The 14,126-nt window shown below is 48.0% G+C and overlaps 1 protein-coding gene across 3 annotated transcripts in view; it reads right to left on the bottom strand.

Annotated features, from left to right (window-relative positions):
• Window positions 1-14,126, bottom strand: part of CAMSAP3 (calmodulin regulated spectrin associated protein family member 3) — a 169,219-nt gene that overhangs the window by 4,295 nt on the left and 150,798 nt on the right. For all 3 annotated transcript variants that reach the window (XM_075346362.1, XM_075346363.1, XM_075346364.1), the window contains one exon: window positions 14,005-14,123. In XM_075346362.1, coding sequence (XP_075202477.1) covers window positions 14,005-14,123 — 119 coding nt within the window. The remainder of the gene's footprint in view (window positions 1-14,004; window positions 14,124-14,126) is intronic.

Genomic DNA, 14,126 nt, shown 5'->3' with positions numbered 1-14,126 from the left:
CAGGACTCAAGAGCCACGCCGTCAATTTGAGAGCCGCAGAATTTGGGCGGAAAAACAGACCTTGCGAGAGTAGGTCTGGACGGTCCGGGAGATGCCACGGCATCTCTATGGACAGATGGAACAGGTCTGGATACCAAGCTCTCCTGGACCAGTCCGGTGCAATGAGGATGACTCGACGGCCCTCCAATCTGATCTTGTGCAGAACTCTGCGCAAGAGACCTAGAGGGGGGAAACACGTAGGGCAGACGAAACTGGGACCAGTCTTGAACCAGAGCGTCCGCGGCGAATGCCTGAGGATCGTGGGAGCGAGCCACGTAAACCGGAACTTTGTTGTTGTGACGGGATGCCATTAGGTCCACGTCCGGAGTGCCCCATTTGTGGCAGATTGACTGAAACACTGCCGGGTGCAGGGACCACTCGCCACCGTCCACGGTTTGACGGCTGAGATAATCTGCCTCCCAGTTTTCCACGCCTGGGATGTGGACTGCGGATATGGTGGACTTGGAGTCCTCTGCCCATTGAAGGATGCGTTGTACCTCCAACATTGCCTGGCGGCTGCGTGTCCCGCCTTGGTGATTGATGTAGGCAACCACTGTCGCGTTGTCCGATTGGACTCGAATGTGCCTGCCCGCCAACAGGTGGTGAAAGGCTAGGAGAGCTAGAAACACAGCTCTGGTTTCCAGCACATTGATTGAAAGGGCTGACTCGGCCGGAGTCCAAGTGCCCTGAGCTCTGTGGTGGAGATATACCGCTCCCCAGCCGGATAGACTGGCATCCGTGGTGAGAATCACCCAGGACGGAGCCAGGAAGGAGCGCCCCTGGGACAGGGAGAGGGGCCGAAGCCACCACTGAAGAGAGCTCCTGGTCTGTGGCGACAGCCACTAACCTGTGTAAGGAGGAAGGCCGCTTGTCCCAACAGCGGAGAATGTCCAGCTGCAGGGGACGCAGATGGAACTGGGCAAAGGGAACAGCCTCCATTGACGCCACCATTTGACCCAGCACCTGCATCAGGCGCCTGAGGGAATAACGGCGGGGCTTCTGCAGAGAACGCACCGCCAATTGGAGGGATTGCTGTTTGACTAAGGGCAACTTCACAAGTGCCGGCAAAGTCTCGAACTGCATCCCTAGGTACGTGAGACTCTGGGTCGGAGTCAGAGTGGATTTGGGAAGATTGACAAGCCACCCGAATTGGGCTAGAGTGGCGAGAGTGAGCGAGACACTCCGCTGACAGTCCACGCTGGATGAAGCCTTGACTAAAAGGTGGTCCAGGTAAGGAATCACTGCCAACCCCTGTAGGTGCAGGACCGCAATCACTGCTGCCATGACCTTGGTGAATACTCTAGGAGCTGTGGCCAACCCGAAAGGGAGAGCCACGAATTGGAAATGATCTTCTCCGATTGCAAAGCGTAGCCAACGCTGGTGTGAAACTGCAATTGGCACATGCAGAGAGGCATCTCTGATGTCGATGGACGCCAGGAAATCCCCTTGGGTCATTGAGGCAATGACTGATCGCAGAGACTCCATGCGAAAGTGTCGCACCTGAACATGCTTGTTGAGAAGCTTGAGATCCAGGATGGGCCGGAAGGTACCGTCCTTTTTGGGGACTAGGAAGAGATTTGAGTAAAAACCTCTGAACCGTTCCCGGGCGGGAACCGGTACAATTACTCCGTTGGCCTGCAAGGATGCCACGGCCTGTGAGAAGGCGGCGGCCTTGGAGCAGGGGGGAGTTGAGAGAAAAAAATCTGTTTGGCGGGCTGGAAGAGAATTCTATCCTGTAGCCGTGGGAGATGATATCCCTCACCCACTGATCGGAGACGTGTTGAAACCACGCGTCGCCAAAGTGGGAGAGCCTGCCACCGACTAAGGACGTTGCTGGCGCGGACAGATAGTCACGAGGAGGCTGCCTTAGCGGCAGCACCTCCTGCGGTCTTTTGTGGACGCGCTTTTGGGCGCCAGTTGGATTTCTGGTCCTTGGCTGAGTTAGTGGACGAGGCCGAGGGCATAGAGGACGACCAGTTGGAGGAACGAAAGGAACGAAACCTCGACTGATTCCTACCCTGGACAGGTTTCCTGGTTTTGGTTTGTGGCATGGAAGTACTCTTCCCGCCAGTAGCTTCCTTAATAATTTCATCTAGCTGTTCTCCGAACAGCCGGGACCCAGCAAAAGGGAGCCCAGCAAGGTACTTCTTTGAAGAAGCATCTGCCTTCCACTCTCGAAGCCACAAGATCCTGCGGATAGCGAGGGAATTAGCCGAAGCCACCGCAGTGCGGTGAGAAGCCTCCAGCATGGCAGACATAGCATAGGATGAAAAAGCTGAAGCTTGGGAAGTTAAGGGAACCATTTCGGGCATGGATTCCCTGGCGAGGGAATGCATCTCCTCTAGAGAAGCAGAGATGGCTTTGAGAGCCCACACTGCTGCAAAAGATGGGGAGAACGAAGCCCCCGCCGCTTCATATACGGATTTGGCCAGAAGGTCAATCTGGCGGTCAGTGGAATCCTTAAGGGAGGTGCCATCAGCCACCGACACAACGGTCCGGGCTGAGAGCCTAGACACCGGGGGGTCTACCTTTGGGGAATGAGCCCACTCCTTGACCACCTCAGGTGGAAAGGGAAAACGGTCATCAGAACCACGCTTTGGGAAGCGTTTGTCAGGACAGGCCCTGGGCTTGGTCACAGCGGCTTGAAAAGTGGAGTGGTTAAAGAACACACTCTTTGCTCTCTTAGGCGAGGTAAACTGGTGCTTTTCTGCCAGCGAGGGTTGCTCCTCTGATACTGGCGGATTGAGATCCAGTACAGAATTAATGGAAGCAATCAAGTCACTAACATCTGAGTCAGTTTCGGACAGATCAATGGGGTACATGGAGTTAGCCTCCGAGCCCCCAGTAAAGGCATCCTCCTCATCCTGCGAGTCAGCTCCTGAATCAGAGCCACGGGAGGAGGAAGGAGAGGGAACCCTGCGTCTCTTAGGAGGACGGGGTCTGGGACCAGATGATGAATCCTCTGTGAGCTCCGGTCCTGAGAGACCCCTAGCAGCAGAGGCACCCTGTGAAGGGGGCTGATGCATAGTCAGCAAAGTCCTGGACAAAAGTCCCATGGACTCAGCAAAAGACTGGGAGAGAGACCTAGAAAATGATTATACCCAAGCCGGGGGTTCAGCCACAGGAGCAGGAGCAGCCTGAGAGACCACTGGGGGTGAGACTCCAGGCTGTGGCACCGCCAAGTTAGAGCAGGCATCACAATGTGGATAGGTGCTCGGTTCAGGCAGCAGGAGCTTACATGCAGTGCATACTGAATAAAGCTTTGGAGCCTTGCTCCTCGTGTGAGACATGCTGCTGGAGTGGGGGCTCTGTCAGAGGAAGACCCCCAGAGAGTATATACAGAGGTCCACAACCAGAGGTTGTGGGTTACCAGACCGCTGAAGCGGTGTTGTGTGCCCTCCAGATCCCAAAGCCCGGACCTCCAAACACAGCACCCAGCAGGGATGCAGAGCGCAGACCAGCGCTGAGTGAATCTCTGAGGAAATGGCCGCCGGAGCGAGGAGAGGGGGCGGGACTTGCTCTGCAGAGCGGGATCTGGAGGGCCACAGAAACCTACAGGGGAGGAGACACGCACAGCAGTGGGGAGTGTCCCTCCCCTGTGAGAAAGGCCGCCGGGCGGAGCCGAGCCTGTCCCTCTGCATGAATGACATGCGAGGGCAGTGAATAGAAACTAGGCCTCCGGCGAAGCCGGGGCCTAAATTAGAGCAGCGAGGCCGACAAGCAGGCACCATCGGCGCGTTTCTCGTGCGACAGCTAGAGAACCCGCCGGAAATGTCAGTAAACACAGCAAACACACTCTCCCCAAACAATAAGGCACAGGGACCCCCATAAATAAACGTCTCAGGTACTTAGCTGCCGAGACGCAGGGCCAGGCCCCTGGGGATGAGTGCTCCGGTCCAGCAGGGTCCTGAAGGGCTGCGGATGGAGACCGGCCTCCTGCCAAGCATGGAGACCGTGCTGGCTCCCACTTCAAGCCAGAGCCCAGGAGGGATGGTGAAGGAGCGCGGCTTGTAAGGCTCCAGCCTTGGAAATCAACCTTAACAACACCGCCGACACAGTGGGGTGAGAAGGGACATGCCGGGGGTCCAGACGTGGACCCGCTTTTCTTCAAACTCTTTCCAAAAATCAAACAAATCAGATGAGAATGCATGTGTGGATGTATCCTGAACACAAAGCGATAAACTGGCTGGGTCTGCTCACCAGGGGGTGTATAAGCTCAGAGGGAGGAGCTACACTTTTAAGTGTAGTACTTTGTGTGTCCTCCGGAGGCAGAAGCTAAACACCCATGGTCTGGGTCTCCCAAAGGAACGATAAAGAAAATGAATTTCTTTTCTCCTGGGAGCTGCCAGCTTTCAGTCATGGGGGCATTCCGGAGCAGCTACAATTATCACTTATTAAGCAGGTCCCGCTCATTTGTATCTGTGGAGAGTGAACTGTCAAAGTGCCAAAGCGTGGTTACAACCTCTACTCGTATACCAAGCCACGTCGGCACATCTTTATGACTGAAAACTGGCAGCTACCAGTAAGAAAGAAGTTAATTTTCTCCCTGCAGCTGCCTTTCCATAAAGGGGGTGGATGACTTTGTAACACTATTTACCTGCAAATTAACCCTATTCCAGGGCCGCCGGGGGGGGGGGGTGCTGTTAGGAGAGTATGCCTTCATTATTATTTTTTTTTTAATTAAATGTTTTTATTAAAGTTTTACAAGTTACAACCAAATAAACATTGGAGGCTACCCAGCCTCTACCCCCCTCCCATCCCTATCCTCCCCAAACATTAAACAGACTTGTAGAAAGGAGAGATAATGTCAGATCTGCAGCTCCACACATTCCTGGACAAAAGTTCTTAAGTACCATTATTATATTTATCAATTAATCCAATTAGACTTTTGTTTTTCTTCATGAGTTTTTGCTTTGTTTGGCATTGTACACAGTTAAATGTCATTTTTGATGAAGAATCTAACCTGTTCCCATGCTACTCTTCTCCCCAAACCTCTGTCATCATTATAGGTAAGTTCTGCAGAAATTTCTCACCCTTTGCCCCTTATCAATTTAGAGTAAGCCCAATCTAAACCTAATCAGTTCCCTCGAAGCCAACCCTGACCCGTCTTTCCATCGTGCCTTCATTATTTTTAACCAATACAGAAAAAAAAAATATATAAAATTTTACTGTTGTACGAGCGATTTTATTATAGATTCTTAAAAAAAAAAATTAATAAATTAAAAAAAAAAGACAAATCTTATGGAAAACCCGCCTTGCAATTTGGAATTTTTAAATGAGATCTGACCTAAATACTTCAAAACAACCGGCACATTTTTAATTCTAGCACAAATTTGCACCTCAAATGACGAGACCGAAAATTAGGTCAATGTAATGAAATGTAAGCCACTGATGCAGACAACAAATGTGAAATCAGCGAGGCGGGAGGGGACCAGGATTCTTCTGGAAAATTGATTGGATCACAGCAGAGGTCTCCAACCTGTGGTTTTCCAACTACTGAGAATTTACAGCCCTCACTAGGAGGTGGTCAAGGCATGCTGGGAGTTGTAGTTTCCCAACAATCTGTTATAGGTGACCATACAATTGATATGAAAAATAGAGAAACTAATTAATTGATCATATTTCTTTGCTAAATTAATCACACTGACATCTTATCTCCTTAGTATACATGATTAGTGCATTGTACATTTCTCAGTCTTACAGAAAATATGCTTCTGTTGGAATGACCTAGAAAGCAATCTTGGTGTTGGTCGTCTGGTCTTTCATATACAAGACGAGACAGGTGACGGACAATTCCGACTTGGTTATCAGTATGAGAACAGATCAGATTGATCCCTTTAACATAAAATGATGGAGTGTCTTAAAATTAGTTTTGCATGTGTTTTGTTTAAAGGGGTTGTCCACAGGATAATTGCTGATCAGTAGGCATCTGACAAAATAAGAATTTTTTTATTTTTTTTTTATCCCCGATGGAGAACTGTTATCTTTGTGTCAAACTGGATCATCAGGTCGGCGCCAGATTCCCGCTCCAATCATAGTCTATGGGGCTGTTGAGCCCACGGTGGCCCCATAGAGATTGAAAGCAGCACCGGTTAAGCATGTATACTGCAGCTCCATTCTAGCAGGGATTACTGTGCCGCATTCTACCGAATGGTGCGGGTCCCAACAGTTTCACACCTCTACTGATCAACAAATTATCATCCATCCTGTGGATTGGTGATTAAATGGGAAAAACCTAGCGACAGGTTCCCTTTTAAGTGTAGCCCCCACCTGTATGCCCTCATACATCATTCTAGAATACTGTGTATAACTGCCCAAGCCGATCTCTGACATAAAGAAGATCTTTATTATACTTCGCTACATGGCAGTCTGGTCTGATGGTGTCACTAGTCTTGAGCAGACACCTCCTCTCTTCTTGCAATCATCATTCTCCTTCCCTGCTTTGTGTGGATAGCACGTCCTACATCATCCACACAGTGTCCTCCATCGCACTCCTCCACACGCACACTACACCCTGCCCTGCTGATGACAGAGCAAAACATTGTAGTGCGCATGCGTGGGTGCTCTTTCCCTGCACCTGTGCATTACAGTACTTTGCTCTGCCCTCGGCAGCGCATAGAGAAGTGTGCGTGTGGAGGAGCGCGATGGAGGACACTGTGTGGATGATGTAGGATGTGCTATCCACACAAAGCAAGAGTAGAGGCGGCACCAGAACCAGACCAGCAACACCTATCGGAACGGACAGCCCTGGAGGAGAGTATAGTAAAGTCTTCTTTGTTATGCAGATCAGCTTAGGGACATCTATACAGTATTCTACCATGTGTTTTCAAAATGACACTGTTTTAGACTGAATAAGGCGCTAGGGATTATTCTTGGGACTAAGTTTACCCCACCCCAAAATAAAAAAAAAAAAAAAAAAAAAGTAAAGTAGACTCCCCTTCCCAGGAGGATCATACTTACCAGACCCTGGACATCTACGTGGCTCCCAGGTCCTCCTGTGATCCTTGGTGGCGCTCCCAACAGGTATGCTGCACGCCATCCTCCCCTGTTTCTGGCTGACACTCACACACATCAGAACACACACACACACACACATCAGAACACACACACACACACACATCAGAACACACACACACACACACATCAGAACACACACACACACACACATCAGAACACACACACACACACACATCAGAACACACACACACACACACATCAGAACACACACACACACACACATCAGAACACACACACACACACACATCAGAACACACACACACACACACACACATCAGAACACACACACACACACACACACATCAGAACACACACACACACACATCAGAACACACACACACACACATCAGAACACACACACACATCAGAACACACACACACACACATCAGAACACACACACACACACACATCAGAACACACACACACACACATCAGAACACACACACACACAATCAGAACACACACACACACACACACATCAGAACACACACACACACATCAGAACACACACACACACACACATCAGAACACACACACACACACACACATCAGAACACACACACACACACACATCAGAACACACACACACACACATCAGAACACACACACACACACATCAGAACACACACACACACACATCAGAACACACACACACACACACACACACATCAGAACACACACACACACATCAGAACACACACACACACATCAGAACACACACACACACACATCAGAACACACACACACACACACACACATCAGAACACACACACATCAGAACACACACACACACACATCAGAACACACACACACACACATCAGAACACACACACACACACACACACATCAGAACACACACACATCAGAACACACACACACACACATCAGAACACACACACACACACATCAGAACACACACACACACATCAGAACACACACACATCAGAACACACACACACACACATCAGAACACACACACACACACATCAGAACACACACACATCAGAACACACACACACACACATCAGAACACACACACACACACACACACACATCAGAACACACACACACACACATCAGAACACACACACACACACATCAGAACACACACACACACACATCAGAACACACACACACACACATCAGAACACACACACACACATCAGAACACACACACACACCAGAACACACACACACACACACATCAGAACACACACACACACACATCAGAACACACACACACACACATCAGAACACACACACACACATCAGAACACACACACATCAGAACACACACACACACACATCAGAACACACACACACACACATCAGAACACACACACACACACATCAGAACACACACACACACACATCAGAACACACACACACACACATCAGAACACACACACACACACATCAGAACACACACACACACACATCAGAACACACACACACACACATCAGAACACACACACACACATCAGAACACACACACACACATCAGAACACACACACATCAGAACACACACACACACACACACACACATCAGAACACACACACACACACACACACACATCAGAACACACACACACACACACACACACACACACACATCAGAACACACACACACACACACACATCAGAACACACACACACACACACACACATCAGAACACACACACACACACATCAGAACACACACACACACATCAGAACACACACACACACATCAGAACACACACACACACATCAGAACACACACACACACATCAGAACACACACACACATCAGAACACACACACACACACATCAGAACACACACACACACACATCAGAACACACACACACACATCAGAACACACACACACACACATCAGAACACACACACATCAGAACACACACACACACACACACACATCAGAACACACACACACACACACACACACACATCAGAACACACACACACATCAGAACACACACACACATCAGAACACACACACACACACATCAGAACACACACACACACACATCAGAACACACACACACACATCAGAACACACACACACACATCAGAACACACACACACACATCAGAACACACACACACACATCAGAACACACACACACACACACATCAGAACACACACACACATCAGAACACACACACACATCAGAACACACACACACACACACATCAGAACACACACACACACACATCAGAACACACACACACACATCAGAACACACACACACACACATCAGAACACACACACACACATCAGAACACACACACACATCAGAACACACACACACACATCAGAACACACACACACATCAGAACACACACACACACACATCAGAACACACACACACACACATCAGAACACACACACACACACATCAGAACACACACACACACACATCAGAACACACACACACACACATCAGAACACACACACACACACATCAGAACACACACACACACACATCAGAACACACACACACATCAGAACACACACACATCAGAACACACACACATCAGAACACACACACACACACATCAGAACACACACACACACATCAGAACACACACACATCAGAACACACACACACACACACACACATCAGAACACACACACACACACATCAGAACACACACACACACACATCAGAACACACACACACACATCAGAACACACACACACACACATCAGAACACACACACACACACATCAGAACACACACACACACACACATCAGAACACACACACACACACACATCAGAACACACACACACACACACATCAGAACACACACACACACACATCAGAACACACACACACACACATCAGAACACACACACACACACATCAGAACACACACACACACACATCAGAACACACACACACACACATCAGAACACACACACACACACATCAGAACACACACACACACACATCAGAACACACACACACACACATCAGAACACACACACACACATCAGAACACACACACACACACACATCAGAACACACACACACACACACATCAGAACACACACACACACACACATCAGAACACACACACACACACACATCAGAACACACACACACACATCAGAACACACACACACACACATCAGAACACACACACACACACATCAGAACACACACACACACACATCAGAACACACACACACACACATCAGAACACACACACACACACATCAGAACACACACACACACATCAGAACACACACACACATCAGAACACACACACACACACATCAGAACACACACACACACACATCAGAACACACACACACACACATCAGAACACACACACACATCAGAACACACACACACATCAGAACACACACACACACATCAGAACACACACACATCAGAACACACACACACACACATCAGAACACACACACACACACATCAGAACACACACACACACATCAGAACACACACACACACATCAGAACACACACACACACATCAGAACACACACACACATCAGAACACACACACACATCAGAACACACACACACACACATCAGAACACACACACACACACATCAGAACACACACACACACACATCAGAACACACACACACACACATCAGAACACACACACACACACATCAGAACACACACACACACACATCAGAACACACACACACATCAGAACACACACACATCAGAACACACACACACACACATCAGAACACACACACACATCAGAACACACACACACATCAGAACACACACACACACATCAGAACACACACACACACATCAGAACACACACACATCAGAACACACACACATCAGAACACACACACACACACACACACACATCAGAACACACACACACACACACACATCAGAACACACACACACACACATCAGAACACACACACACACATCAGAACACACACACACACATCAGAACACACACACACACACACATCAGAACACACACACACACACACATCAGAACACACACACACACACATCAGAACACACACACACACACACACATCAGAACACACACACACACACACATCAGAACACACACACACACACATCAGAACACACACACACACACACATCAGAACACACACACACACACACATCAGAACACACACACACACACATCAGAACACACACACACACATCAGAACACACACACACACACATCAGAACACACACACACACACATCAGAACACACACACACATCAGAACACACACACACACATCAGAACACACACACACACATCAGAACACACACACACACACACATCAGAACACACACACACACACACATCAGAACACACACACACACACACATCAGAACACACACACACACATCAGAACACACACACACACACATCAGAACACACACACACACACATCAGAACACACACACACACACATCAGAACACACACACACACACATCAGAACACACACACACACATCAGAACACACACACACACATCAGAACACACACACACATCAGAACACACACACACACACATCAGAACACACACACACACACATCAGAACACACACACACACACATCAGAACACACACACACATCAGAACACACACACACACACATCAGAACACACACACACACATCAGAACACACACACATCAGAACACACACACACACACACACATCAGAACACACACACACACACACACACACATCAGAACACACACACACACACACACATCAGAACACACACACACACATCAGAACACACACACACACACACACAACAGAACACACACACACACACACACATCAGAACACACACACACACATCAGAACACACACACACACATCAGAACACACACACACACATCAGAACACACACACACACATCAGAACACACACACACATCAGAACACACACACACATCAGAACACACACACACATCAGAACACACACACACATCAGAACACACACACACACACATCAGAACACACACACACACACATCAGAACACACACACACACATCAGAACACACACACACATCAGAACACACACACACACACATCAGAACACACACACACACACACACACATCAGAACACACACACACACACACATCAGAACACACACACACACATCAGAACACACACACACACATCAGAACACACACACACACACACACAACAGAACACACACACACACACACACATCAGAACACACACACACACACATCAGAACACACACACACACACATCAGAACACACACACACACACATCAGAACACACACACACACACACATCATAACACACACACACATCATAACACACACACACATCATAACACACACACATCAGAACACACACACACACACACACATCAGAACACACACACACACACACACATCAGAACACACACACACACACACACATCAGAACACACACACACACACACACACACACACACATCAGAACACACACACACATCAGAACACACACACACACACACATCAGAACACACACACACACATCAGAACACACACACACACACACACACACACACACATCAGAACACACACACACACATCAGAACACACACACACACATCAGAACACACACACACACATCAGAACACACACACACACATCAGAACACACACACACACATCAGAACACACACACATCAGAACACACACACACATCAGAACACACACACACATCAGAACACACACACACATCAGAACACACACACACATCAGAACACACACACACATCAGAACACACACACACACATCAGAACACACACACACATATCAGAACACACACACACATCAGAACACACACACACACACATCAGAACACACACACATCAGAACACACACACACAGAATGCTGACGGCCAGGAGGGAAAGATGGGACGCAGTGGAGCATGAAGACCTGCGGTGGAAAGCATTTATGCGCTCCACCGCACTGTGTCCCAGGAGTCTCTGCTAGCCGGAAGCAATTGGTATCGCCCAATGTGGTGAGTGTGTATGCTATCTGGTGTGTGCGTCTGTGAGAGAGAGCTGATGTGTGTTGGTGTGCGTTCCACTGCAGGTCCTCTTGTTCAGCGCCTGGTGAGTATGATGGTAGGGTCTTCTTTTCTTTCTTCTCTCTTGTGGGGTGTCTATTTTCTATAATGAAGTGTCCTGCAGTATTCGTTAACTTTTTTTAAGCTGCATGGACACTTCATTATTGAACTGTGACTAGGACTTATTTTCGGGGTAGGACTTATAATTAAGCCTTACACTGAAAATTCCAGCTAGCACTTATTTTTGCGGGAGGGCTTATTTTTGGAAGAAACACTGTAAAATGCTGTACGAGTGTATACAGGTGATAGTTGCACTTTATATTTTGAAAAACCTGGGACAGGTTCCCTTTAAGTAGCCAGTAATGGCCAGTAGCCAAAATATCCTTTAAAAGCCCAAATCTAGGTGTCAAATTTCTCTTCGTTTTTCAAAGGAAATTTGTGGGCCGCCTATTAATTAATCTCTTAAAAGAAAAAAAAAACAAAAAAACTTCTGTTTTCAAAAAGTTTTCATTTGTTACTGAGTCTGCAAAGTGTTGCTGATTGTTAGACGCAGAGTCCTGAAGTGGTCAGCTTCTTCATGCACAGTGACGTACGGGTACTGTGGTATCTCTGAGGGACTGGGCACCGCTCAGTGGTGCACTGAGCTCCTGCAGGAACGGGTGTGTTAAGAGATTGGTGGGTTCTCCGGACCTGGACCCCCTCCGATCAGCAACACTTTGCAGCTCCTGCACCAGCTAAAACGTTACAACAATAGTAATCATTTAACTCCTAAAGCTCCTAACCACTTGACAACTGACACTCTCTGGACGCCTTCCATATCGCTATAAGGGTGTGTACCCGTAACACGGACTCTCCGCAGCACTCACCTCTAGCACTTTGTTTTTCTGCGGTTCATTGACTTTTCCTGCGAGGCAGCAGTGGGACAATGCATTGTGGATGATAAATTTGTTTGACTTTGCACTCGGCTCTTTGTACAGACGAGGCCCTG

The sequence above is a fragment of the Anomaloglossus baeobatrachus genome, chromosome 4, assembly GCF_048569485.1.
Source record: "Anomaloglossus baeobatrachus isolate aAnoBae1 chromosome 4, aAnoBae1.hap1, whole genome shotgun sequence".
Lineage (NCBI taxonomy): Eukaryota > Metazoa > Chordata > Amphibia > Anura > Aromobatidae > Anomaloglossus > Anomaloglossus baeobatrachus.
The sequence above is the reverse complement of the archived record's forward strand: the minus strand, read 5'-3'. Positions and strand labels throughout refer to the sequence as shown.